General features: G+C 35.5%; 1 protein-coding gene across 3 annotated transcripts; it reads left to right on the plus strand.

The window, feature by feature from the left end:
- The first annotated feature begins 2,582 nt into the window (after window positions 1-2,582).
- LOC131439400 (uncharacterized) lies at window positions 2,583-21,319 on the plus strand. 3 transcript variants are annotated; one of them, XM_058610362.1, is made up of 5 exons: window positions 2,583-2,678; window positions 2,761-2,820; window positions 14,344-14,600; window positions 14,666-14,819; window positions 21,034-21,319. In XM_058610362.1, exons 3-5 carry the CDS (start codon window positions 14,358-14,360, stop codon window positions 21,132-21,134), a joined length of 498 nt encoding a protein of 165 aa, XP_058466345.1. In that variant the 5' UTR covers window positions 2,583-2,678; window positions 2,761-2,820; window positions 14,344-14,357; the 3' UTR covers window positions 21,135-21,319. The 3 variants fall into 3 exon arrangements, with proteins under 3 accessions (XP_058466345.1, XP_058466348.1, XP_058466346.1); XM_058610365.1 differs by lacking the exon at window positions 2,761-2,820 and having other exon boundaries at window positions 2,618-2,760; XM_058610363.1 differs by lacking the exons at window positions 2,583-2,678; window positions 2,761-2,820 and adding an exon at window positions 3,168-3,458.
- Window positions 21,320-25,522: the final 4,203 nt, after the last annotated feature.

Raw genomic sequence — 25,522 nt, forward strand, 5'->3', positions numbered from 1 at the left:
TCCAGAACCGGAGATTGGATCGGGATAAAATTCAATAGCAAACTATGGGATCATAAGACATTTCATTTGAATCTGAGTTTGTGATAATTGGTTCAGCCATATCTGAGAAAATCGCGTGACATTCACCTCGCTGCTATGAAAGCTGTTTCCTGAAACCAACGTATTTTGCTTTGGTGGCGTTGTTGTCAACAACAGGTTAAGCTACGTTCATACCATTTTGATGCGCACAGTATATAGTTATACTGAAAATCTCAAAATTTTCAATCCGGAGCAGAGAAATTAAAGGTCGAAGAGTTTTTTTTATCGGCAACCGTTGGGTAATATTATATTATTGTCTTGTATATGTTGTAAAAAAGTGTTTAGTTCACTTATTTCGTATCACAGTAGTCATCTAATTAGTGTCTTGTTTTGTGTATTACTTGACTTTCAATCAGCGAATTGTGAACTCACTAAAGAAAATGCTGTGTTTAACCAGTGTTCAAATCATTATTCACGCGGTTGCACCAATATAAGGAAGCGATTTCGACGGAATATAATCAAACTATAATAAACCATAAATTTCTTTCTCTCAAATACACATACATACATTTTGTGATATCGACGAACTGAGTCGAACGGCCTCCGTTCAAAAGTTTGTTTTCACAGTGATAGCATAGCCTTTTTATATGAGAAAGGCAAAAAATAAGATACGTTGACACCGAATGTTCACTATAAGCACATTTGTACCTTAAAAATCACTTCATACCTGGTAAGCGAATTGCGGCGCTCCTTTTATGTGCATCTATAAAACATGATTTTACACGACTTTTCTAAATGTTTATACAATGAATTATAATTTGTTAGTATACGAAATAAAAAAATAACGTCCATCCCACATGTGTTAATAATGTTCTTCGGGTGTAATGGATATGATATTTATTTATTTGTATGGGTTTGTTGATCAGAATACCAAGGCTTCCCACCACATCCATGGATGCATCCCTCGTCCGGCAGTATTTCCAGTTAAGGAAAAAAGAATTATAAATATACCTTATTATTCACACTTTGTCTAGAGTGTATAACTAACTTTCAATTACCAGAAGTTGATCCTTTGATTAACAACAATGTTTCAATCGATAAGTAATCTGCTTATCAATGAATACTTATGGCTCTTAAATTGAAGGATCTGATTTCTTATCGGAATAGAAGTTTTAGGGTAACAGATTTATTTTGGTCCACTTTAGGATTGATTTTATTTTTGGTCCACTTCGTAAAAATATCCACCATATGTTGTAATATCTTTGAAAACCCTTTCCGCAATAGGTAATTTAATGTGATTATCTTCAAATTGATGCAACATCCGATAAAATCGATAAAGTTTGTCAGGTGGGCCAACATATATGAAGTGGCCAAAATACCTCTGTTACCCTACCATGTGAGTGATTGAGAGATTGAGGATTTCAATCATATCGCAGTTGGAGCAAAATGTAAATAGAGTATATTGTACTTTATTTCGAGAAGATAACTTAAAAACAATAACCTTTTCTGACAATGTTCATATTAAATATTTTATTCATGTCTTCCAACATGAACCATTATAAAATCATTCACAAAATCTTTATAAATCATCGTCTCTTTTTAAGGAGATGTAGTAAAATGTAATTTTATTTTTTATTAGACCACTCTCAAAGTGTATCCGTCTTTTAATAAGTTTTTTTCCTTCTAATACAATTTCAATTCTGATTCCAGCTGTGGTTGTCATCTTTCCAAACTCCTTTGAGACTGAACTATACCAGTAATAGAAAATGGTGTTGATTTTATGCGGAACTCGGTAGCATTTTGTTTTTCAGCTCTCGATGCCCTTGCTAAAGGAATATATGCTTCTGATTGAAAGTCAACGAAAAATCTTCCACAATGTATGTCAAAACATTCTACATTCTGATTTAAAACAGCGAATAAACAGCTCCGAAGTAACAACACAGAATTTACGAGTTTTCAATTTCATCTATTTCAAGTATTGGTATAAAATTAATGCTCATAATGAATAATTTTTTTCGTTTATTGTTATTTTATTGAACAGCAAAGAGTCTTCGAAGATGATTCTCATTTTAAAAAATATTGCTGCTTCAGTAACTGGCCTAGCTTTCTGATAATTCTTTCTTGAGTGTAAAAAAACATGTTAACAAATCATAACTTTCGTAGCTCCTCAGTTTATAGCCCTTAATTTTCTGGACGTTTCGACGAAATTCGAGTCGAAAAATGAATTATTTGATTTGCGGTCCGGTAGACGCTATTTCTGCCGGGCGGGGCCGGGGATGTGGCAACCCTACAGCATTTATGGCAAACTAAATATCTTAACGAGTTTCGAAATACGAAAGAAATCGTTCATATTTTGATTCTTCGATTCATGACAATTGAATCTGTCAGACTAAAAAAAAACAAACAAACAAACTAGTGCCCGAGACGTAGCTTTGAAAATATTAGCGCGATGCAACAATACAATACATGACTAACGATATATGTTCAGCTACTATGACTATATGCATGTATGGATTGAGCAACGGAACCCACTCCCATAAGCGCGTTGTTTACGGCAAACGTATAGACTTTGCCGTACAGACTAGATTCATTCACGTACACGAGCATAACGCGCAATAATTTAACCTGAATCAGTTCGTCTTAAGTTTCTCAAGTAAACGGTATTGAATGTTTAGCAAAAAACGTTTTAGCTCAACAGTTTGATGATAGTTTTCAAGTTATTTAATACATTGTTTTATTCAGGTACAGATTGTATTGGATAAGTTTTCTGACAAACAGATTTAATTGCAAGCTTCCAGACAGGTGAGCATTTTATTTGCTATATGTGTCTGTCTTCAAATAGTCAATGTACGAGTTTTGTTCGCGATTACGTACTGTGATGATCAAAGCACTATTTTTAGAGGCACCCATATTCGGACGATTGTTTGATGTGTTGTCGGTTGACTGGTTCAGATTTTGTGCTGTGTTCTAGCTTGTTGAGTGATCGAACTTAAGACAAGGGTACATGTGTGGATGACTGAGGGTTGAGGCAGAGTGGGTGTCACCTTTACAGTATACCTTTCTCGTACTTTGCAGGAAACTCATACTGAAAGCGAATTTTAACCACAAACGTTGGTTGGATCGAGCTAACCACTGACAAAGTTTAGTGTATTACTGTCCTAGCGGTTAGTGAGTCAAAAGGTGTATAATAAAGCTATCTTGCTTCATACGCTTGGCGCTATAAAATCGACTGACCTTGTGAATGTGGATGTGGGAAGAGCGAAAAAATTAAATGCATTACAGATGAATGATGATCTTGAATAATTTGTTTATGTTTTCCTTTGCGTATTCACCTTGAATTTTCTTACGGTTGAAAAAGATTTTGTGGATTGAAGTTTTCGGTGGTTCGGTTTTTGAATTCAGATAGAGCCAATTGAGCGTCTTCAGTAAAAATCTGGATGGCAAGTATTTTCTCATATTTCGATTGAGTAGTTCCAAAAATTAAAAAAAAATAATCAGATACAATTTTTAAAATTAGCAAGTGAATTCTCATGGTAATTGATCTTATGAATCCGATGATGTTCGGGAATGCAGGGTTATGAGAGATGAAAATTTTCATCTCAGATGAAACAGCTGATGTAAGTTTGAGTGATCTCACAAACTTACTTCGGCTGTATCGGTTCCCGGTTTTGCGTAATTCTTCGTTTACGAACTAGCTATATCAAGTAGGAAAAACATCTTAAAATTTGAAAATAATGATTATTGTTTTTTGTAATATCGCCACCGCAAATGACAATGGGTATATCGCTTACACACACACACACACACATGTATATATATATATATATATATATATATATATATATATATATATATATATATATATATATATATATATATATATATATATATATATATATATATATATATATATATATATATATATATATATATATATATATATATATATATATATATATATATATATATATATATATATATATATATATATATATATATATATATATATATATATATATATATATATATATATATATATATATATATATATATATATATATATATATATATATATATATATATATATATATATATATATATATATATATATATATATACATATATATATATATATATATATATATATATATATATATATATATATATATATATATATATACTCGGGAGTCAATAGCAATATCCGATATTTCGGTACATGAATTTAATTTTACAAAAATTATGCAAATTTTTACCGGATGATCAGTTTTACGCAAGTTTTCATTACAGAATTCTTTATATAGATATACAATTCATACAGTAAATCTGAATAGTCGCTGAGTAACCGAACTTCTGTAGATACTGATTGTTGTGAAAACTAATTGTCAAACAATTATTAAATTTTTCAGTAAGTGTTGGAAATGGAAAAAATTAGGAAGAGTTCGTCGAATGAATTGAGGTAGCAGTACACAAGTTCTTAAAACATTAGAACTACTCAAAGCTTTTCGTTTACTTATAGACAGAAAATAATTTCATATCGTTTGTCCACTTGCTGCCTACACATACCATTCGAGAGCAATTTCTGGTGTTTTTTTTTTTTTTTTTATTTTTATTTTTTTTTTTTTTAATAACTATTTATTGGAATATGAGTTAAAATTAAATTATTAAGATTTAAATTGGGTGTTCAGCCACAAGTGGTGACTTTTCAGCCCTGTTATATATATATGATTTGGTTATTACCATGAAGACATCATTTGCTTCCGCAATTCTGAGATTTTTGTGTAGGGAAAATTCTAAACCTACTTGTATTGTGTAATGGGGAAAAGGAACTTATATACTAACTTACTAACTAATACAGAGAGCGAATCGATTCAATTGAAGATTGTATCGATTTTTGTCGGAATTTACTTATAATATTATGTGACATTACATCTAATGGTTCTATATTTGTGAGTCTGTGTAACTCATTTGTACTAAACCAGGGAGGACGCTTCAGAATCATTTTCAGAATTTTATTCTGAATCCTTTGAAGCGTTTTCTTCCTGGTGGAACAACAGCTTGACCAAATTGGTACCGCATAAAGCATGGCTGTTCTGAAAATTTGTTTATAAATTAACAATTTGTTTTTTAGACAGAGCTTAGAATTTCTGTTTATAAGAGGATATAAACATTTAATATATTTATTACACTTTGCCTGGATTCCTTCAATGTGATCCTTGAAAGTGAGTTTTTTGTCATACGTTAAACCTAAGTATTTAGCTTGATCAGACCATGTCAATTCCAAGCCATTCAATTTGAGAATGTGATTATTGGTTGGTTTAAGAAAAGAAGCTCTTGGCTTATGAGGAAAGATAATTAATTGCGTTTTTGCTGCATTTGGTTTAATTTTCCATTTTGACAGATAATCACTGAAAATATTTAAACTTCTTTGTAGGCGACTGCAGATCACTCTTAGATTTCTACCTGTGGCTAACAGACTTGTGTCGTCACAGAATAGCGATTTCTGACAACCAACGGGTAGATTTGGAAGATCAGAAGTGAAAATATTATACAAGATTGGAGCTACACTCGAACCCTGCGGAACACCGGCTCGTACGGGTAGCAATTCAGATTTACAATTCTGATAGCTAACCTGAAGAGTACGATCAGTTAAATAATTTTGAATCATTTTGATCAAATAAATAGGAAACTGGAAATCAGACATTTTTGCTATTAAACCTTTGTGCCAAACACTGTCGAATGCTTTTTCTATGTCTAGAAAAGCAACTCCAGTGGATAACCCAGAAGATTTATTTGATTTTATCATGTTCGTTACTCTGACAAGTTGATGAGTAGTTGAATGTTCATGACGAAATCCAAACTGCTCTGGTAAAAAAATTGAATTCTCATTTATATGAGTCATCATTCTTAACAAGATAATTTTTTCAAAAAGTTTACTGATAGAAGAAAGTAAGCTAATTGGGCGATAACTTGATGTTTCTGCTGGGTTTTTATCAGGTTTTAGGATAGGAATTACTTTAGCGTTTTTCCATCTTTTTGGGAAGTAAGCTAATGAAAAACACTTGTTGAAAATTTTAACCAGGAGTCTCAAGGCAACATCGGGAAGATTTTTAATAAGAATATTAAAAATTCCATCATTACCAGGAGCCTTCATGTTTTTGAGTTTCCTAATAATTGATTTAATTTCATCAAAATTCGTCTCAATAATGTCATCGTGTGATAACACTTGGGTTGAAATATGATCATACTTCAGTGAGACTTCATTTTCAATAGGACTCACAACGTTTAAATTAAAATTGTGGACACTCTCGAACTGCTGAGCAAGTTTTTGAGCTTTTTCACCATTTGTAAGAAGTATTTGATTTCCTTCCTTGAGAGCAGGAATTGGTTTCTGAGGTTTCTTAAGAACCTTAGAAAGTTTCCAGAAAGGTTTAGAATATGGTTTAATTTGTTCAACTTCTTTAGCGAAATTTTCATTTCGCAAAAGAGTAAATCTATGTTTAATTTCTTTTTGTAAATCCTTAACTATGTTTTTCATAGCAGGATCACGAGAACGTTGATATTGTCGTCGACGAACATTCTTCAACCGAATGAGCAGTTGAAGATTGTCATCGATGATAGGAGAATTTAATTTAGTTTGAGCTTTGGGAACTGAAAGATTTCTAGCTTCGATAATATAATGATTCAAATTATCAATTGCTGTGTCGATGTCCGCAGAATTTTCTAAAATAGTTTCATGATCCACATGATTTTCAATGTGAGATCTGTAATCCAACCAATTAGCTCTATGATAGTTGAAAATAGAACTAATTGGATTAATTATAGCTTCGTTGGAAAGTCTGAATGTTACAGGAAGATGATCTGAGTCAAAATCAGCATGAGTAATCGGTTCACTACAAATGTGACTTTGATCTGTTAGAACCAGATCAATTGTAGACGGGTTTTTCACGGAAGAGAAACAAGTAGGATTACTGGGATGAAGAACTGTAAAGTAACCAGCTGAGAGTTGATTATGAAGTATTTTACCATTACTGTTATTTTGCCTACAATTCCACTGGACATGCTTAGCATTTAAGTCCCCTATTACGAAAAATTTCGATCGATATCTTGTAAGTTTTTGCAAATCGCCTTTAAAGAAATTTAATTGTTCGCCGGTGCATTGGAATGGCAAATATGCTCCAGCGATGAAATAAATTCCATGAATGGTTTCAACTTCGATTCCCAAGCTTTCAATAACTTTAGTATTGAAAGAAGGTAAAATTCGATGTTTAATTTGCCGTTGGACAAAAATGGCAACTCCACCACCAATTCCAGTAAACCTGTCAAATCGATGAACCACATAATGTGGATTACTTTTCAATTTTACATTTGGTTTAAGAAAAGTTTCTGTCACAATGGCAATATGAATTTTGTGAACTTTGAGAAAATTATAAAATTCATCTTCACTCGATTTCAAAGATCGAGCATTCCAATTTAAAATATTCAAATAATTATTTAATATCACTGTTAAATTTTAAATTCATTATAATATTATTTGCAAATTTCCATCCGATTTGAAATGCTTCAAAAAGTGATGAAGTCGAATTCATTTGGATGATCATTTGAAAAAGTTGATCTTGTAGGTAGATCATTTTATTTTCAGTTATATCGCCTAAATCGACTTCATTTAAAGAAGCGAATGGCATTGAAGAAATATTTGTAGGTAGACTGCCATTAGAAGAAGATGATTTGGCCGGTCTACCTATTAATAAATTGTTTTCGTTAGAAGAAGAACTGCAAGGCGGTCCTGTGTTTTGATTATTTACATTAGAAGAAATAGGAGATAGATTTCTACCTAATATACCAGCATAACTGACATTAGACTGTCAATAAATTGTTTTCGTTAGAAGACGAATTGGCAGGTGCCTTAGAAGAATTTTCAGGTATATTCTGTAAATTTAAGGTCGTTGGTTTGACTTGTTGTCTAAGCGAACGAGCGTTTAAAATTTTTTCCCTGACAGGACATTTCAAATAATTGGATTTATGATTTCCATTGCAATTTGAACATGAAAATTTATCAGTGGTTTCATTCATTGGACAAACGTCTTTCGAATGCGATTTACCACAATTCAAACACCGTATATCCATATGACAATTTTTGGTTCCATGACCGAAACCTTGGCAACGACGACATTGCGTTAAGTTAGCAATACGATTATGCCGTTTATAATGTTCCCAATGAATTTTAATGTGGGAAATGAAACGTACTTTTTCTAAAGTTTTCAAATTGTTTACATCACTTCGATTGAAGTGTATTAGGTAAAGTTCATGGGAAATTCCAGAGCGTGGTTTAGAAGTACCATTCGCTCTTTTTTTCATAAGTATTACTTGGGAAGGGGCAAAACCAAGCAATTCTTTTATGTCGTTTTCGTTTTTAAATTGCACTACACTGGTGTAGCGAAAGCTGCACTGAAACCGTTCGTTTTTACCAATTGCACTACACCAGTGCTACACTTTTTCTGCACCGATACCACTGGTGTAGCACTCATCAAAAGTTTGGTGTAGCTCTGTGCAATGGAATCGTTTATTGTAGTCAATGGTTACTGTTTATGTTTTCGTCATTTTTGTTCGTTTATTCATGCCTCAGTGTAGCACTGCACCGGTGTAGTGCAAATTAAAAACGAAATCGCCATTAGTTCATTTTTAATTTCATCAATACTTTGATCATTTGATAATCCTTTCAAGACAGCCTTGAAGGGTCTGTCTGATTTTATATCATATGAATAAAATTTATGAAGTTTTTCGGACAAATATCGAATAAGACGTTCGTAATCTTCCAATCCATCCACCAAGACTCGACATTCTCCTCTTCGTCCGATTTGAAATGAGACTTTTACTTCCGGGAGAAAAGTAGAAAGCTCAGTACGGAATGCTTTGAAGTCGGAAATCATCACCGTCACTGGTGGCATAGATTGATGTTTCTTCCCAGAACGACAAGCGTCCATTTTGGGAATTTTTGAAGAATTTTCTTCTATGTCGCTACAATCGGATTCAGGAAGAATCTCGTAAATATTGTTAGACGGCATAGGATCAACGGAAGGGAAATCCGTCCGTTGTCTTTTATTTTTACATTCAGATTCTATAAGATCGTGAATGTTATTAGAAAAATGTTGAATAACGGATTGTGATTTATTCCGTATTGAATTATTTTTAGCCTTAGGCTTGTTGCCTTTCCGGTTGGACGCAGGCATTTTTGAAATTAATGAAATTTTAAATTAAATTAACTAGGCTAAATTAGTCTTCGATTAGACTCCTAGCTAGCCTTAAAAAAGGCTGATTAATTTCTTAGTCACTCTAATATCACTCTTTGTATCACTTAGTCACTCTAATATCACTCTTTGTATCACTTAGTCACTTAGTTAGTGATTCAGGTAGCCTTGAAAAAGACTGAATCCTTGAATCAATGAAACTCTAGGTAGCCAGAAAAAAATTCCAGGAGCCAAGAGCTATACGCGTGCGGTGCGAACGACTGTTCAACACCGACTGAATTTCTGGTGTTTATGCAGTGTTCTAGAAGGCGTTAATAATTCCGGTCAACGGGGACACTTTTTTCTCAACACTTTTTTATTTATTTTTTCGTGGATATACAATTAAATTTCTGAACTGCTTACCGAACGTTCAGCTGTTGATAATTCAGTAAAAAATTATCGTATCCGCGTGTGTGTATATATTAGGTGTACAACTTTGCTTCCGCCGTTTTTTCCAAAATTTAATGCTTTATTGCGAAAGAGTGCTTACAGATGTATTATTCAAAGTATTGTCCTTCGCTAGCGACAACTTTCTACCATCTTTCCGGCAATTTTCGGATCCCGGCTCGAAAAAAAGGAGTACTCTTTTGACGCTATCCATGAAGCAATCCATTTTTCCAACTCTTCGAAGGATTGAAAATGTTGATCTGCCAGGCCGTGTGCCATCGAACGGAATAGGTGGAAGTCAGAAGGGGCGACATCTGGGGAATACGGCGGGTGGGGCAAGACTTCCCATTTCAGCGTTTCCAGGTACTTTTGACCACTTTTGCGAAGTGAGGCCGAGCATTGTCGTGTTGGAGGATGACTTTGCCATGTCGCTCTTGATACTGTGGCCGCTTTTCTTTTAGCGCGCGACTAAGGCGCATCAGTTGCGTTCGGTAGCGATCTCCTGTGATGGTTTCATCCGGTTTTAAGAGCTCGTAGTAAATTGTTATTCATCTTTGAAGGTTTTTTTTTCTTTCGCCATCATGTTTGTCTTCAACATCGAAATCACCATATTTAAAACGTTGAAACCACTCCCGACACGTTCTTTTACTCAGAGCAGCATCGCTGTAAGTTTCTGAAAGCATTCGATGCGCTTCAGTTGCATTTTTTTTTCGAACTGTAACAGAAAAGTAAAACTTTCGCAAATGGCAAGAATTGGGCACATAAACAGACATTTTCGAGTGTGAATAATACCAAAACAAGAACAACTGTCACTGAAACGGCGATGAGAATTCGTTAGGCACTGTACACACTCACTTTAAAGGCATTATCATCTATGTATTTTAACCAGCCTCAGCCGGTACAGCCACCTATCGGAAAACGGCGGAAGAAAAGTTGTACACCTGATATAACATTATACATGTTCAATTTGTCATTTTTATAAAACGCATAGTTAGCAATCATAGTTATGGAGAAAAATTGAATCGATTTTCGTAGTATTATCATAGAAAATTCATAGATACGTATTAATTTTATTCAAGTTTGTTTAACTCCATTGAATAAGTGACTTTATGTCCAATTAAATTCACAGTAATAATTAAACAGAATCTTTTACGGAATGCTTAAATCATGGACTCTAGTTAGAAGACATCGAAAAGTTCTAAAAACTTATCTATCTAAATAGTTAAGTGTGATTATTTCGAACATGCTTCGAAAGTTTTATCTGAATAATATACTTTTATCAGGTTTTTAGTTAAAATAATATCGAAGAATTTACCTTAGTTTTACCTATCCGTTTGTTTGACACGGTTTTATTGATGATATTACTTCACGGTATTACTGAATAAATTTCGAATACATCGCCACTTTTCATCCACATATCAAGAGAACAGTAGCAGATATTTGATATGATTCAATATGAGTATGAGGCATTCGACGGCAATGAAAAAACGGATATAGAGAAACAATATTTCCGTTTAAAATCTGGGTTGTTATCGAAATCACCACAAACCTTTCCTGGTAGCTAAAAGTTCTACTGCTGAAGCCTGTCCCGCCCCATCTAACTTGACAAATGTGAAGTTGCCAACGATTACTCTACCCGAGTTTGTTAGCGATTTCAACAACTGGATGACATTCTATGATACGTTTATCTCCAAGATACATACTTCAACGGAAATTTCCTGCGTCCAAAAGTTTCGTTATTTTCGAGCATCGTTTCATTATCTTCGAAGCATCGAATTTAATTCAATCAATTACTTTTACTGCAGCAAACTATGCAGCAGCTTGGGAGACACTTGTCCAACGCTATTCAAATAAGGTTGTTTTATAAAAAGCACATTTGTACTCTGCTCGAATACCCTAAATACCCAAATAATACTGTCAATGCTCTGCACAAAATAACTGATGACCTTCAGCACCACACGAAAGTGCTGCAACAACTTGGTGAACCTGTTGAATTGGTGTTGGCTCCATACTGATGGAACTACTGGAAGACAAGCTGGATGACGCATCGTTACATTTCAGGGAGAAATCGGTGACATCCACCTATACTAAAACGATAAAATTCCTTCAGAAGAGAACCCGTGTGCTAGAAACAATTTTCATCAATCGCCCACCATATTCTAACCCAAAATATGCTAATCACAATACCAGAAACAAAAAATCTTGTCAACTCCAATATCATGACTGCAGCTCTACCCAAAGCATTCCCGTTATGTCCTGCTTGCGAAAAAGAGAAGCATTCCATAATGGATTGTCCAATTTTTAAAGGATTTGAAAGTGGTAGCAGACAAAGGACTTTGCAGCAATTGTTTCCGAAGCGATCATTTCGCTTGTGTATGCCGATCGCAATACCACTGTAAGCAATACAACGAGCACCGCCACTCCATGATTCATCCCGCTGCAGTAGTCTGAGCTCCCTATTATCAACTTGGTATTCAACGCATCGAAGGTATTCTGCATAAGCTCCTTCGAAAAATTTGAAAAAAATCAGGTATGTTTAAGACATCATAGGGAAGGTTTACAATTTTCTTCAAAATTTTTGAAGATGTATTTCTTCCATTAAAAAAAAACATGAAAATTTTGAAACATATTTTTTCCCTCTTTCAATTTTTGCACCACCCCGGATTATTTAGTGATAAATAAAAAAAATTGGACATATTAAAGTGGTATGTTTTCATATTTTTATAAAATGTAGACGACCACAATATTTGATTTTTTCTAAAAAATAAATAATGAGAAATGAGAACCTTCTGAGTTTCAACCTTCTTCATAATACATACACGATCATACTTCGGGTACAACTAGAAAGCTACGAAACAAGAACTTACTGGTATGTGGATCATATATGAATGGTAGTAATATATGAACGTCTCGAGTAACACACATATGAAATTCGGTTACGGTAATGAAGAACTACAGTGGGTGTCAGTGTAATGAAAGAATAATGGAAGAAAGAATGAAAATTTCGTTACAGTTTCAAAAGTGACTGTATATAATTCGATAACTCGATAGTGTTTCATGAATTGGTCAAATCGTTTTGCACTGTGGGGTCTCGTACAACGCGGTTTCCTTTTTGCCAGATCTGTACATTGGATCCTACGCAGCGTACAAATTCTGGTACCTGGTAGATCAGCACTAAGTTGCCTTAGCACCTCTGTGTCTTTGCACCCCTTCGTCTTCGCACCTTTATGCCTTTGCACCCCTTCGTCTTCGCACCTCTGTGACTCGACACTCCTATGCGTTCGCACCGCTGTGTCTCTACACCTATGTGCGTATGAACGGGAAGGCCTTCGTTACTACTTTTCCAATCGGGAAATGCCCCGAATATTGCCTTTGCGATTAGCACCAGCAGTTTTAACTACTTGCAGCGTAGAGTAGCAGCCGTTAACTCACGAGCCAGTATAATCGAAATGCAACCTCTTCGTTTGAATGGTTTTTACTGAATCATTATCATAATTTTGTAATAACACTAACATGTAGGTACAAACTGAAAAAAAGATTTACAATTTTACATTTTTTCATCTGAAAACTATAGATTTAAATGTGGCAACCCATACGCTATACGAAATTGAACAAAGCACCTTGCGAACAGAGCAAAGCCGCACGTACCGACGCGTACCAGTATTGCATCGTCATTTTGAACGACGATTTAAACGTTTTGTCACTGATCGCCCTATAATTTCGGAACCGAAAGTCGGATTGGGATGAAATTGCACAGTATATTTTTAAATCGGTTTAGCCGTTGCTGATAAATCGAAGTTTTGGAGGTTTTCTTCACTATTATCGGTGCTTTCGGAAGTCGAAACCGGGGACTAGTAGCCCCAAACTAGTTTTATATACCCACTAATTAACAAGAACGAACTAGATGAATTTAGCAGTAAGTTTCATAAAAATGTGCATCTCTTTTCGCATCGCTTGTAAAAAAACTCATGAAGTTGAAAATTTTCACTAATTGCATTTGAAAAACGGAACTGGAAGTCGGATATGGATTATTTTTTTTGGGACTTTCTAAAGAATTTTAAGTCCTTTTTTTTCCTTAGTTTGTGAAAATCGGTTAAGAAATTTCCGAGAAAATTGAGTGCGCATTTTTTCGCATTTGTACATATTTTATTGTAATTCCGGAACCGAAGGTCGGATCCAAATGAAATTATAAGAAATTGAATAAGGCCATAAGACACATTTGTCACATACACACAGACATTTTTTAATCTCGACGAACTGAATCGAATAGTATATGATACTCGGCCCTCCGGGTCTCGATTGTAAAGTCGGTTTTCACAGGGATTGCATAGCCTTTCTTTATGAGAAAAACAAAAAGAAAAGATTCATGTTTGTTTGTTCAGTAGTGTTATATTTATTGCGTGATCGGGCGATTTCGAGAAAACTGACTTCAAAGTCTAGGCACTTCAAAGAAACTTTATGACGCGTGTAAATTCAAAGAACTATATCTCAGACAGCATTCGTCAAATATTCGTCTTGAAGCTTTGTAATTATGTTATCTAATAATATATCTATCGGTTAAAGCAATGCATAAATTATCGATTTTCCATAGGGTGCCTCTTTTAATGTAAAATCAATTACATCTACATATTTTATTTTTCTTCTCTGTTTACAGGAACTAAGTAAAGAATGGCGGAACCATTACTAAGTTCATGTTGCCGATGTTATTCTTTACGGAGCGGATCAATAATTTCGGGCATAATGGGAATCATATTATCTATCATTTCGATCATTCTAATTTTTACAACAAGAGTTGAATTTAAAACGATTCTGATGGATTGGCTACCACAAAATGTTGTGAAAATAATATTTGCCCTTAATCTATGCATGACTATTTTGATTTCATTGATAATGATACTTGGAGTGATTAGGGTAAATTTCATAAACTAATCGTTCCCTATGAAGGAGTCAAATGGTACAGATTACTATTTTCGTAGAAAAATCATTATCTGATGATGCCCTGGGTAATACTTGGAATTATGCTGGCGATTGGATTATTGATAAGTGTCATCTATACTGCTGTTGTTTTCTACATAGATGGATTTGTTCTTGGTGGAACATTATGGATTATTATTGGCTTAGTTTCTGTCGGTAAGTTTAGTATATGAACACTAATACTAACAAAAACAATAAAAATTTTGATATAATATTTAATTAATTCTCCTCTGGTGATTTGGTTATTTATAGAATAAGAAATGCACTGTGCAATTTAATTCAAGTAAAAGATGATAATTTTAAATTTGATCAGCACGAAACCCGAACAACAGATTAAAAAAAAACAATCGAATACAACTATGAGATGAAAACTAAAAAACTAAAAAACAATGTGTGCGTAAAAACAAATTCCTACGGTTATTTTCCTGATTTTAATCAATAAATCTTCCATACGGTGGAAAAATAAACAAATCAGTTAAATCTGCTTAGAATTGCAATTCAAGAAAAGCGATAACCTTAGTCTAAAACTTTTCTGTTTTTCTGAAAACTGCTCGAGAAAAATTATTTCAGTTTCAGCTTACTTCCACTAACACATTTGATTAGCAACGAACACATTATGGAACCTATATGGATTTTCTAGTGCAGATATTTTTGCGATTTACGTACCTTCTATTGGTATTTCTGCAAAATAGGAACCTTTAATTTAACACGCAAAAGGCAATGGAAATGGAAGGTTATCGTAAAACTATTTATTTTTCCGGAAAACTGCTTTTTCAATAGAAAATATTTAGATTTCTTTATTTTGTGTAGCGCGGTCTAATACAAATACATTGATGCAGCGCGTGCGGGTCGTGATTGAAAAAATCACTGCTCCGAAAGTATTAATCTTTCCACTCTGAAACTTTTCCAAGATTGAGTTTAACCCCTAAGGCTTCTTTCGACTAAAAAAAGTAGGCCCAAGTTTGAATTTTGTTTATTTGTTTATTGGTTTTTAACTTTTTTCATTTAATAAACTATAAAGGTTATTTGATGGAATTGCTTATTTGAAAGCTAAGGAATAGACGCACATTTCATGTCTTGGACAAATTTTTGTATCTTTATTAGATTTTACAGTATATGCTGTTGAAAAAGGTTCTTTCTTGTAAACGCGGAATTTCAAAACATCATATCTCGAATATTCCACTTATTATATTGAAATAAAAGAGTTCTTTACCGGAAAATTTTTATATATATATATATATATATATATGTATATATATATATATATATATATATATATATATATATATATATATATATATATATATATATATATATATATATATATATATATATATATATATATATATATATATATATATATATATATATATATATATATATATATATATATATATATATATATATATATATATATATATTTATATATATGTACCTTATGATAAAAAAAGAACCGGAATTTTCATTTTAAAATTCCCGCGCTTGTCCAATCGGTAAACTTTTATTCTCTCAACGTTGGCAACACTTTTATACACATTCTGTCATATTTTTAAGCATATCGTACGATTAGTTTTTGTTTGGCGTCTATACAAAGAAGTTGAAAAATTTTCGTGTGGCGATTTTTATAATGGATGAAAATTTAGAACAACGTGCGTGCATCAAATTTTGTGTTGCAAATGGATTTAAGTGTTCCGAAACGTTGAAAATGTTAGAAAAGGCCTTTGGTGAATCGTGTCCAGGAAAAACATAGACATACGAGTGGTATAAACACTTCAAAGGTGGTCGTACAAGCTTGGATCATGATGAGATCCCTGGCCGCCCAACAACATCTGTTACTGAAGAAAACATTGAATCGGCGAAGTAAATCGTGTTGCAAAATCGTTCTGTACCGATTAGAGAGATTGCTGTGTTGTTGGGCATCTCTTATGGATCAGCCGAACACATTTTAACTGATGTTTTGGGTTTGAAACGCGTCGCTTCTCGGCTGGTGCCAAAAAAGCTGAATTTCATTCAAAAACAGCGTCGTGTGGATGTGGCCAAAGAGATGATTTCCAACGCAGATAGTGACCCCACATTCATCGAATGCATCTTAACTGGTGATGAGGTGTGGATCTATGAATATGACGTCGAAATCGCACAACAATCGACCAAATGGCGCTTCGAAGGCGAGCCGTTGTTCTAAATTTTCATCCATTATAAAAATCGCCACACGAAAATTTTTCAACTTCTTTGTATAGACGCCAAACAAAAACTAATCGTACGATATGCGTCAAAATTTGACAGAATGTGTATAAAAATGTTGCCAACGTTGAGAGAATAAAAGTTTACCGATTGGACAAGCGCGGGAATTTTAAAATGAAAATTCCGATTCTTTTTCTGATCATAAGGTATATAACAAACAACTGTTAAATTTCGTACACGCATTGAAATGATGTTTGTTCTCTGATGAATAACGTTCTTGTGGTACACAATCAAGTGAGAAATACGATTCGGAGTAATCGGCAAAGACCTCCGCAACGAGCTAAGAACTACGATTGGAAGCTTGGCACATGGAACTGCAAAATCGCTTGGCTTCCCAGGATACGACCGAATGCTGCATGATGAGCTTCAAATCCGCGGCTTCGATATCGTAGCACTGCAGGAACTTTGTTGGACGGAACAGAAGGTGTGGAAAAGTAAGCATCGAGCGGCTACCTTTTACCAGAGCTGTGGCACAACCAGCGTTATAGGAACGGGATTTGTAGTCTTGGGCAAGATGCGTCAGCGCGTGATTGGGTGGCAGCCAATCAGTGATAGGATGTGCGTATTGAAGATCAAGGGCCGTTTTTCAATTACAGCAACATCAACGTGCACTGCCCACATGAGACCCGAGACCCGATGACGAGAATGAAGCATTTTACACACCGCTGGAACGAACCTACGACAGCTGTCCACGGCGGGATGTAAAACTCGTCATCGGCAACATGAATGCTCAGCTAGGCCGGGAGGCAATGTACAGGCCCGTGATCGGGCTGGAGAGCCTGCACGCGATAACAAAAAGCGCCACCATGTAGACCAAGATCGCGAAGCGATGGAACAGCTTTACCGCGCAAATGACACACGGAAGTTCTAAGAAAACGTGAACCGCTCACGTAGTAGCCTCTACGTGAGCGGTTCACCTTTTCTTAGAACCACAGGCCGAAATGTGCAAAGATACCAGTGGTAACCTTCTCACGAACGAACGTGAGGTAATCGACAAGTGGAAGCTCAAACATGGAGGAGAGGTACTGGCTGAAGCGCTGCACTGGATGATTTCTAAGATTTGGGAGGAGGAGATTCTACCGCAGGAATGGATGCATGGAGTGGTATGTCCCGTCTACAAAAAGGGCGATAAGCTAGATTGTTGCAATTACTGCGCAATCGCATTGCTGAACGCCTCCTACAAGGTACTCTTCCAAATCCTTTGCCGTCATCTATCATCAATAGCTAAGGAATTCGTAGGGCCGTACCAAGCGGGATTTACTGGAGCCCGCGCCACTACGGATCATATATTCGCGATAAGACAAGTATTCCAGAAGTGTCGTGAGTACAACGTACCCACGCATCACCTATTCATTGACTTCAAAGCGGCATACGACACAATCAATCGAGAACAGCTATGGCAGATAATGCACGAACACGGTTTCCCGGATAAACTGACGCGATTGGTTAAAGCAACGATGGATAGAGTGATGTGCTACGTCCGAGTATCTGGGACGCTCTCGAGTCCCTTTGAATCTCGGAGAGGGCTTCGGCAAGGTGATGATGTATCTTGTTCAATATTGCTTGGAAAGTGTGATTCGAAGAGCGAGAATCGACACGAGTGGCACGATCTTCCGAAAGTCCGTACTACTTTTTGACTTAGATGACGATATTGATATTGTGACACGTACCCTTGAGAAGATGACGGAAACGGACTGAAAGCTGAAGATAGGCGTATCGGACTGGCCATAAATGGGTCAAAAACAAAATACATGAGAGAGAGGCTCTAGAGAAGAAGCACTGCGCCTCCCACCACGAATAGTGATAGACGGTGACGATATCGAGGTGGTTGACGAGTTCGTGTATTTGGGCTCACTGGTGACTGCTGATAATGACACCAGCAGAGAAATTCAGAGATGTATTTTGGCAAGGAATCGTGCGTACTTTGGACTCAGAAAAACCCTTCGATCGAGAAACATACGCCACCGCACGAAATTGACCATCTACAAAATGCTCATTAGACCGGTTGTTCTGTATGGCGGTTGATTTATTATGCTGGCACCTTTGTAATGACATCCAAATCAATCGAGCAATTATACATACTAGACACGGATAATGAAACATCTCAGTTGATCAATGACATTCACCCCGAACGGAAAATGTAACGTTCCAATGAGGTGTCATTTGTACAACTCAGCAAAGACGCGCTCCTAACAGTTACCAGTATGTATGAAAGCTAAAAGTGTATAAGTTGTTTGAATTTATTATTCAGTTTTTTGAACTGGAATACATATTTCAATAGACATTTTTTCACGGTTAGTCTCTTCGCAATATTACATTATGTAATGTAATTGAACAAACATTTTCATTAGGGCGACTAGAAATTGAAGTTATGGTATTATTTTTCAAAGTGCTCCATTAAATCCTGATTTTGCTTTAAAATTGTAGTGAAACACACTGTATGGAAAACCTAATCATAATCTTCCTGATGGTGTTTATTCGTGGATACAACTTACTTTACTATGGGGTGCCTTTTCAAAATTTACCCTTTGAAAGAGTGATAAGTTTTTGATCGTGTATCTGACGTACCAACATAATTTTTTCAACATGCCATCGAAAATATGGTCATCAGTTTATGATAACATTTTCAGTTGTATAACATAATCACAAATAATTCAAAAATAAAGTTTTCTGAAATGTTAGGTATCAACAAGTATCAAAGAGGAAAATTCATGACATTCATGACAGATTACTGAGCTCATAGCTTTAGATGCACAATTGCACTTGTTTTAGATGCACTTAAAGTAGTTCTACAGTGATTTTTTTGGTTGTATTATGAAACTTAACAGTGATAAGTTGAACAACCGATTAAAATATATTCAAAAAATTTTCCGAACATATCTAACATAAATAACAATTCAAAAACAATTGTAGAACATCTTGAAATTTCAATAAGTTACATTTGCTACTTGGGGTGTCATTTCGAATCAACGATAAAATCTTTGAAACTGTCTTTATATGGAGCCGGGACAGTAATGCCAAGTGTAAAAAATAAAAATCTGTGCATTTTGAAAATTTAAACTGACGGAACCTGGTGCCCTATACAGAGGTGAAATTTAATTTCGCTTGAGCAACTTTAATTGCACCCTAACGCAATATCTTCATTAATGTATTAGATGAAAATTGAAAACTACCTTGCGTTCTTCGAATATAAATGTATGAGGTTCTGATTAATGCTAACATCCACACAAGCGATCATCTTGTTCATATTATACTATTGAAATAATCACATGGTTGTATACAAGATGACAATAAAAATACAATAATTGAAACCTTAACGAATTTATATTAATGGTAGAGGTCACGATTCTAGGTTCTAGATACAAGGAATAATATTTTTAACAGTATATTTCCACTGCTTTGTAAAATAACTCTAGTGTACATGTTTACTATATTGGATAGCGCATGCGTTATTGTAAAGAACTATTTCTTATATTTCCTATACTTTCGTTGTGTGTTATCATATTTGATATTGGACTTATTATTATTATCTATGATTTACATAGCCCACTTTTGACCTGTTGATATCGTGCTTTCTAAGGGCACAGTTTGAGTTTCAGCGAGCCATTGTTATTCGTATTCATGTCAATCTGGTATTATTCTAACATAACCCACCCACCTTTTTCCTTCGGATTTTCGTTTTACGTTTTGCTGTCTTCGTTCTTAGCCTATTGACAGCCTTTGAAAAAAAAAGCAATTTTTCAATCAAAATAGTTATGCAAATATCAACAGGTATGTTAATTATATCGATAATATTTTAGTTGAAACAATCAAGGCGTGAAATAACAATTGTAATATTGCAATTTGGTTATCAGGGGGTTGTCTGTACATGCTTTGTCAGTTTATCAATTCTTTCATTACCTAGAATTGAGCAATGAGTTGTACAATGGTAAACTGGTAGTTTCCTCGTGTTAGATAACTGAGATATTTTCTGATCTTTGCTAAAAAGAGCAGGTTGTGCTTATTGATTTTCAGTCTGAATCTGATATATAAATTGTGCTGAGACTGTTATTGAAATTTTATTTACTTTAAACAACACAAATGAATTAAATGGTAGCTGTTATTGAAATAAATTTTCTTTTTGTTACAGTCGTGTACACTTATATGTGGGCCGTTGTGTATAGTCATTTTGTTGAACAGAGGAACGAAAATGAACGTGGTCGATACTCCAAGCAACCTTACAGGCGATAATCATATAGTACAAAGTGCAACGAAGATTATTAAATTTACTAAACAATTTATTGCGATGTGAATGCGCACGCCATGTTTGTAGACATTAGTTAATGTATAATAATTTATTTGTAGACGTACGAAACTTGAATAACTCATATTTTAAGGTTTTTATAATCGTGTATTAACATTTTAAAAATTTGTAATTAATGTTCTAGTATTTGTTTCAATATCCGAAAGCCAATAATTGTTTTTGTTTCGATTATAGAGGTTTTTACCATTAAGTCATTCGCCTCTTCGGGACAGAAAAAATTTCTGATTCTATGTGCGGGGTTGGGAATCGAACCTAGGTGGGCTGCGTGAAAGGTATCGACTTACTCATCACGCTATACCCGTTCCCAGTCAATAAATATCGTTATCTGATAATGTGAGCACTTCATTAGCTCTTTAAAAACACTATTTAGTCATTAGTCTTTATAAACACTATTTTTAGAAAGTTGGAAACACCTTTGAATGTTACCGCAAGCATCACACGCTATTCACACTATTTCGGGACGACTGGAACGGGACCATCCGGAACGTTTTTTTCCTCAGAGGCGATGACTGATTGGCAACCAAATGGATTTTATCCCGGATGCGGGATTCCAATACATGCACACACTGGCAGCTCAGTCATCGCCGATGAGGAAAAAAAAGTCCCGGATGGCCCCGTCCCGGTCGTCCCGGAATAATGCTAATAGGCTTTCAAACAGTGCATGCTTTGCTATCTTTGCGGTGACGGTGGTATCACAAATACCAATAAAATTATATAAACTGCTCTTTTTCCATAAATATGTTCACTTCATTGGCAATATACATAAGTTTTTCTTCGCCGTGGCATCCACAATTCATAGTACTTTAAACCTAATACATTCGGAATATTAGTATTTTGATATTCATTAGTTAATCTAAACACTGTTTTTATCAAGCGATTTTCTATTAAAAATCACATTATATGAAATATATTCTATTTGTACATGATCTTATAACTATTTCAAGTTTGTTTGTATCAATTCATCACATTTTTTCAATATAAGATAGCGGGCTTTTGGTTGAACGCATGGAAGAGAAAACAGTCTAACATAAAATAAAATTTAAATTGGAACTCCAATGGACTTAATAAAATGATAAAGAAGTTTCATGACAGGAAGATCACGACAAGCAAGAATGTCGCGAATTGGGACATTGGATAGTCTACCTATAGACTTATAGAGTACGCAAGGAATTTATTAGTTGAGATCTGACATCACGATACTCCACGCATATCCAAACGACATGATCAATATTGCGACAACCGTCGCCACAAGCTCAATGATTAGTCTCGGAAAGTCCAATTCGAAGGAGATGTGCATCTAACGTGTAGTGATTGGACGTGAATCTGGACATCACACGAATGAAGTCCCTACTCACATCCCCTGAACCATGCCTTTGTCGATATTTTAGGAATAATTGAATGCATCCACCGACCCAGATCATCTTTATCCCAAAAAGCTTGCCAGCTGGCAAGTGTTCTTTGGCGGAACGCGCTATAGAATTCGTTGAAAGCAATCGGTATCTCATAAATTTCACCCTCAATAGCACCACGTTTGGCTAAGATATCGGCTCTTTCATTGCCTGGAATGGAGCAATGAGCCGGGACCCAAACTATTGTGATTTGATAATCAGAGATGTCTATCTCCTCTGTGTGACGAAGAGCAAGCAAAATTTCTCCCCTCGCACTGACAACTTCAACGAGAGCTCTTCTCTTTCACATTTATACACCACTGTTGTGTAAGTGTGCACGCATCATGAGTGCGTTTGTTTATTTCCTTTTACCTCTTCCACTGAATCGCACCGAAGTGCTAGAGCATTAGCTAATAAATTCTCTGAGGTGGATGCAGATACTTTCACAGAGGTGTACACGCCGGTGAGCACTCTGCTGTATGGTTTTCGTAGATGAAGCGTGGACACGCAAAATCAGCAAAATAAAACAATTTATCGTAAAATTTTCGGTTTTCCTTGCAAATTTTTCATAGCAAGGCCAGATCTACTCTCTATTAATTGAAGTTCACAGAAGTGTTCGCTCACAATCACGCGCCAGTGGTCACTTGGGTGTATTTAGACGAGAGCGCGTGTGAGCGATTCATGCGAAGAGAATGTGTTTCACTCGCGCCAGCTGCTTTAACCACAAGCACACACTCAAATGCTGTCTATTCGACACTGAGAAGAAGTGCGCTTTCCTCTTTGTGCGGTGCTTCGTTTTTTTCATCCTCGGTGTGGCAGAAATCTGACTCTAGCGTTTATCACTCTGGTGAAATGCCATCTCTGTTGATAATTATGATTCAATATGACGTTCAGACACTGTTTTATTTTGCCTAAGAAAAACTGTTCATTTTTGCCAGCAGCATTTGAGCGAATGGCTTCAATTGCACTCAGACTATCTGTGAAGAGAAAATAATGGTTTGGAGATAATGTGACGATTACACTCAAACTATAATGAACTGCTGCTAACTTTGCTATATAAACAGATGCAGGTTCTTGAAGCCTAAATGAAGCCGAAACATTATTGATGAAAATACCAAACCCAGTAGCCTCTTCAATTCGTGATCCGTCCGTGTGAAATATTATCTCAGAGTCAATATGCCTGAACTTATTTGTAAATATTTTTGGGATTTCCATCGAGCGTAGGTGTTCCGGGATTCTACGCACTTCGCGCTGCATGGATGTGTCGAAAAATAAAGTTCAGTCAGGGACATTTAGGAGGGTGTCACGGATAGAAATATATCTTGAAGCGTTGATTTCCTGTGACATATGATTAAAATATACTGTCACGAATCTTGTTTGAGATTGAAGCTCGACTCGGAGTTTTTAATAACCAGGAGATTCAGTACCTGACATTTTATCAGCAGTCGCGATGAAAGCTCCCAAAAACGATCTTTTAAAAGAAGAACTCCCGCCAGATCTTCAAGGCTCATTATATGTGCCGAATGCATGCAGCCTAAAGCACTTCGCAAATAACGATACTGAATTCGCTCCAGTTTGATGATATGAGAGTTTGCAGCGGAACGAAATCAAATGCATCCATATTTCATCACTGAAAGTATCGTTGTCTGATACAATTTTATTAGATCTTTCGGATGAGCACCCCACCAAGATTCTGTTATTGTTCGAAGAAAATTTACTCTTTGTTGGCATTTTGTTATCAGAAACCTAATGTGTCCTCCCCACGTGCATTTGGAATCAAACCACACCCCGAGGTATTTGAAAGTCAAAACCTGTTGGATAATTCTTCCCATCATATGAAGTTGATGCTGCGCGGGATCATGCTTTCTTGAAAAGACGACCAGCTCAGTTTTCTCCGCAGAGAATTCGATACCCAGATGAACAGCCCAATCGGACAAGTTATCTAAGGTATCTCGCAATGGTTTTTGCAGATCAATAGCTTTGGATCCAGTATCTGAAACCACGCCATCATCTGCCAATTGTCTTAGTGTACGTCCGGTAACTAGACAGCTATCAATGTCATTCACGTAAAAATTATAAAGGAGCGGACTGAGGCATGACCCTTGTGGGAGACCTATGTAGCTAATTCTGAATGTTGCCAAATCGCGTGTTTAGAGTGTTTCAGAGCATTTCAGAGGGCTATTTTCATGTTTCAAATCTCATTTTTTCAGAAACGGTGACGAATATCCGAAAACCCAACTGACAATCTCTTAGAAAATTAGTTTAGATTATTCTGTGAAAATGTCTTTAGCGGTCGGGAAAGTCTTTTTTCTGAAGGAAGAATTGCATAGTTGAAAACGGCAACAACTTTCAACTTGTTCATTGAATATCTCGCCTTCGAAAGCATGGATAAAAAATCTATCCTGACAATGCTAGATAATTTAATTTAGATGCGATTAGTGTATAAAAACATATGTGTTGTCGCGATAAAAATGAAGTGAAAGTTATTTTTGTGAGTCGATTTCTATGGCGGCGCCATTTTAGTTCCCTGGTAATGGAACGAAACATGAGAGAGAAATAAAATCGGCTCAAAAAGGTAGCTTTCTTGGATGATATGAGATGTAGTCAAGCTTGTAACCGAAAATATCAAAATTTTCTTGGCCACCTGGCCACATCGAGAGTCATTTGGCACATTTGCGAGAGAGCATGGAGAGAAATGTAATACGCACAGCGAGCCACGTGGTTTTACGTGAAGTACTGGCCTCAGCCCTTAATGTCTAAAAATACAGATGCCATTTGTTGTTTTTGAGCGAAGGCAATTTGGATGTAAGACGAAAGTAATGCAAGGCAATCATTTGTCCCTTTATTTATACGGAAGCCAAACTGAGTATCTGAAAACAAACCGTTCGTCTCGACCCAAGTGTCGAGACGTCGAAAAATAATTTTTT

Source organism: Malaya genurostris, chromosome 3 (assembly GCF_030247185.1).
Source record: "Malaya genurostris strain Urasoe2022 chromosome 3, Malgen_1.1, whole genome shotgun sequence".
Lineage (NCBI taxonomy): Eukaryota > Metazoa > Arthropoda > Insecta > Diptera > Culicidae > Malaya > Malaya genurostris.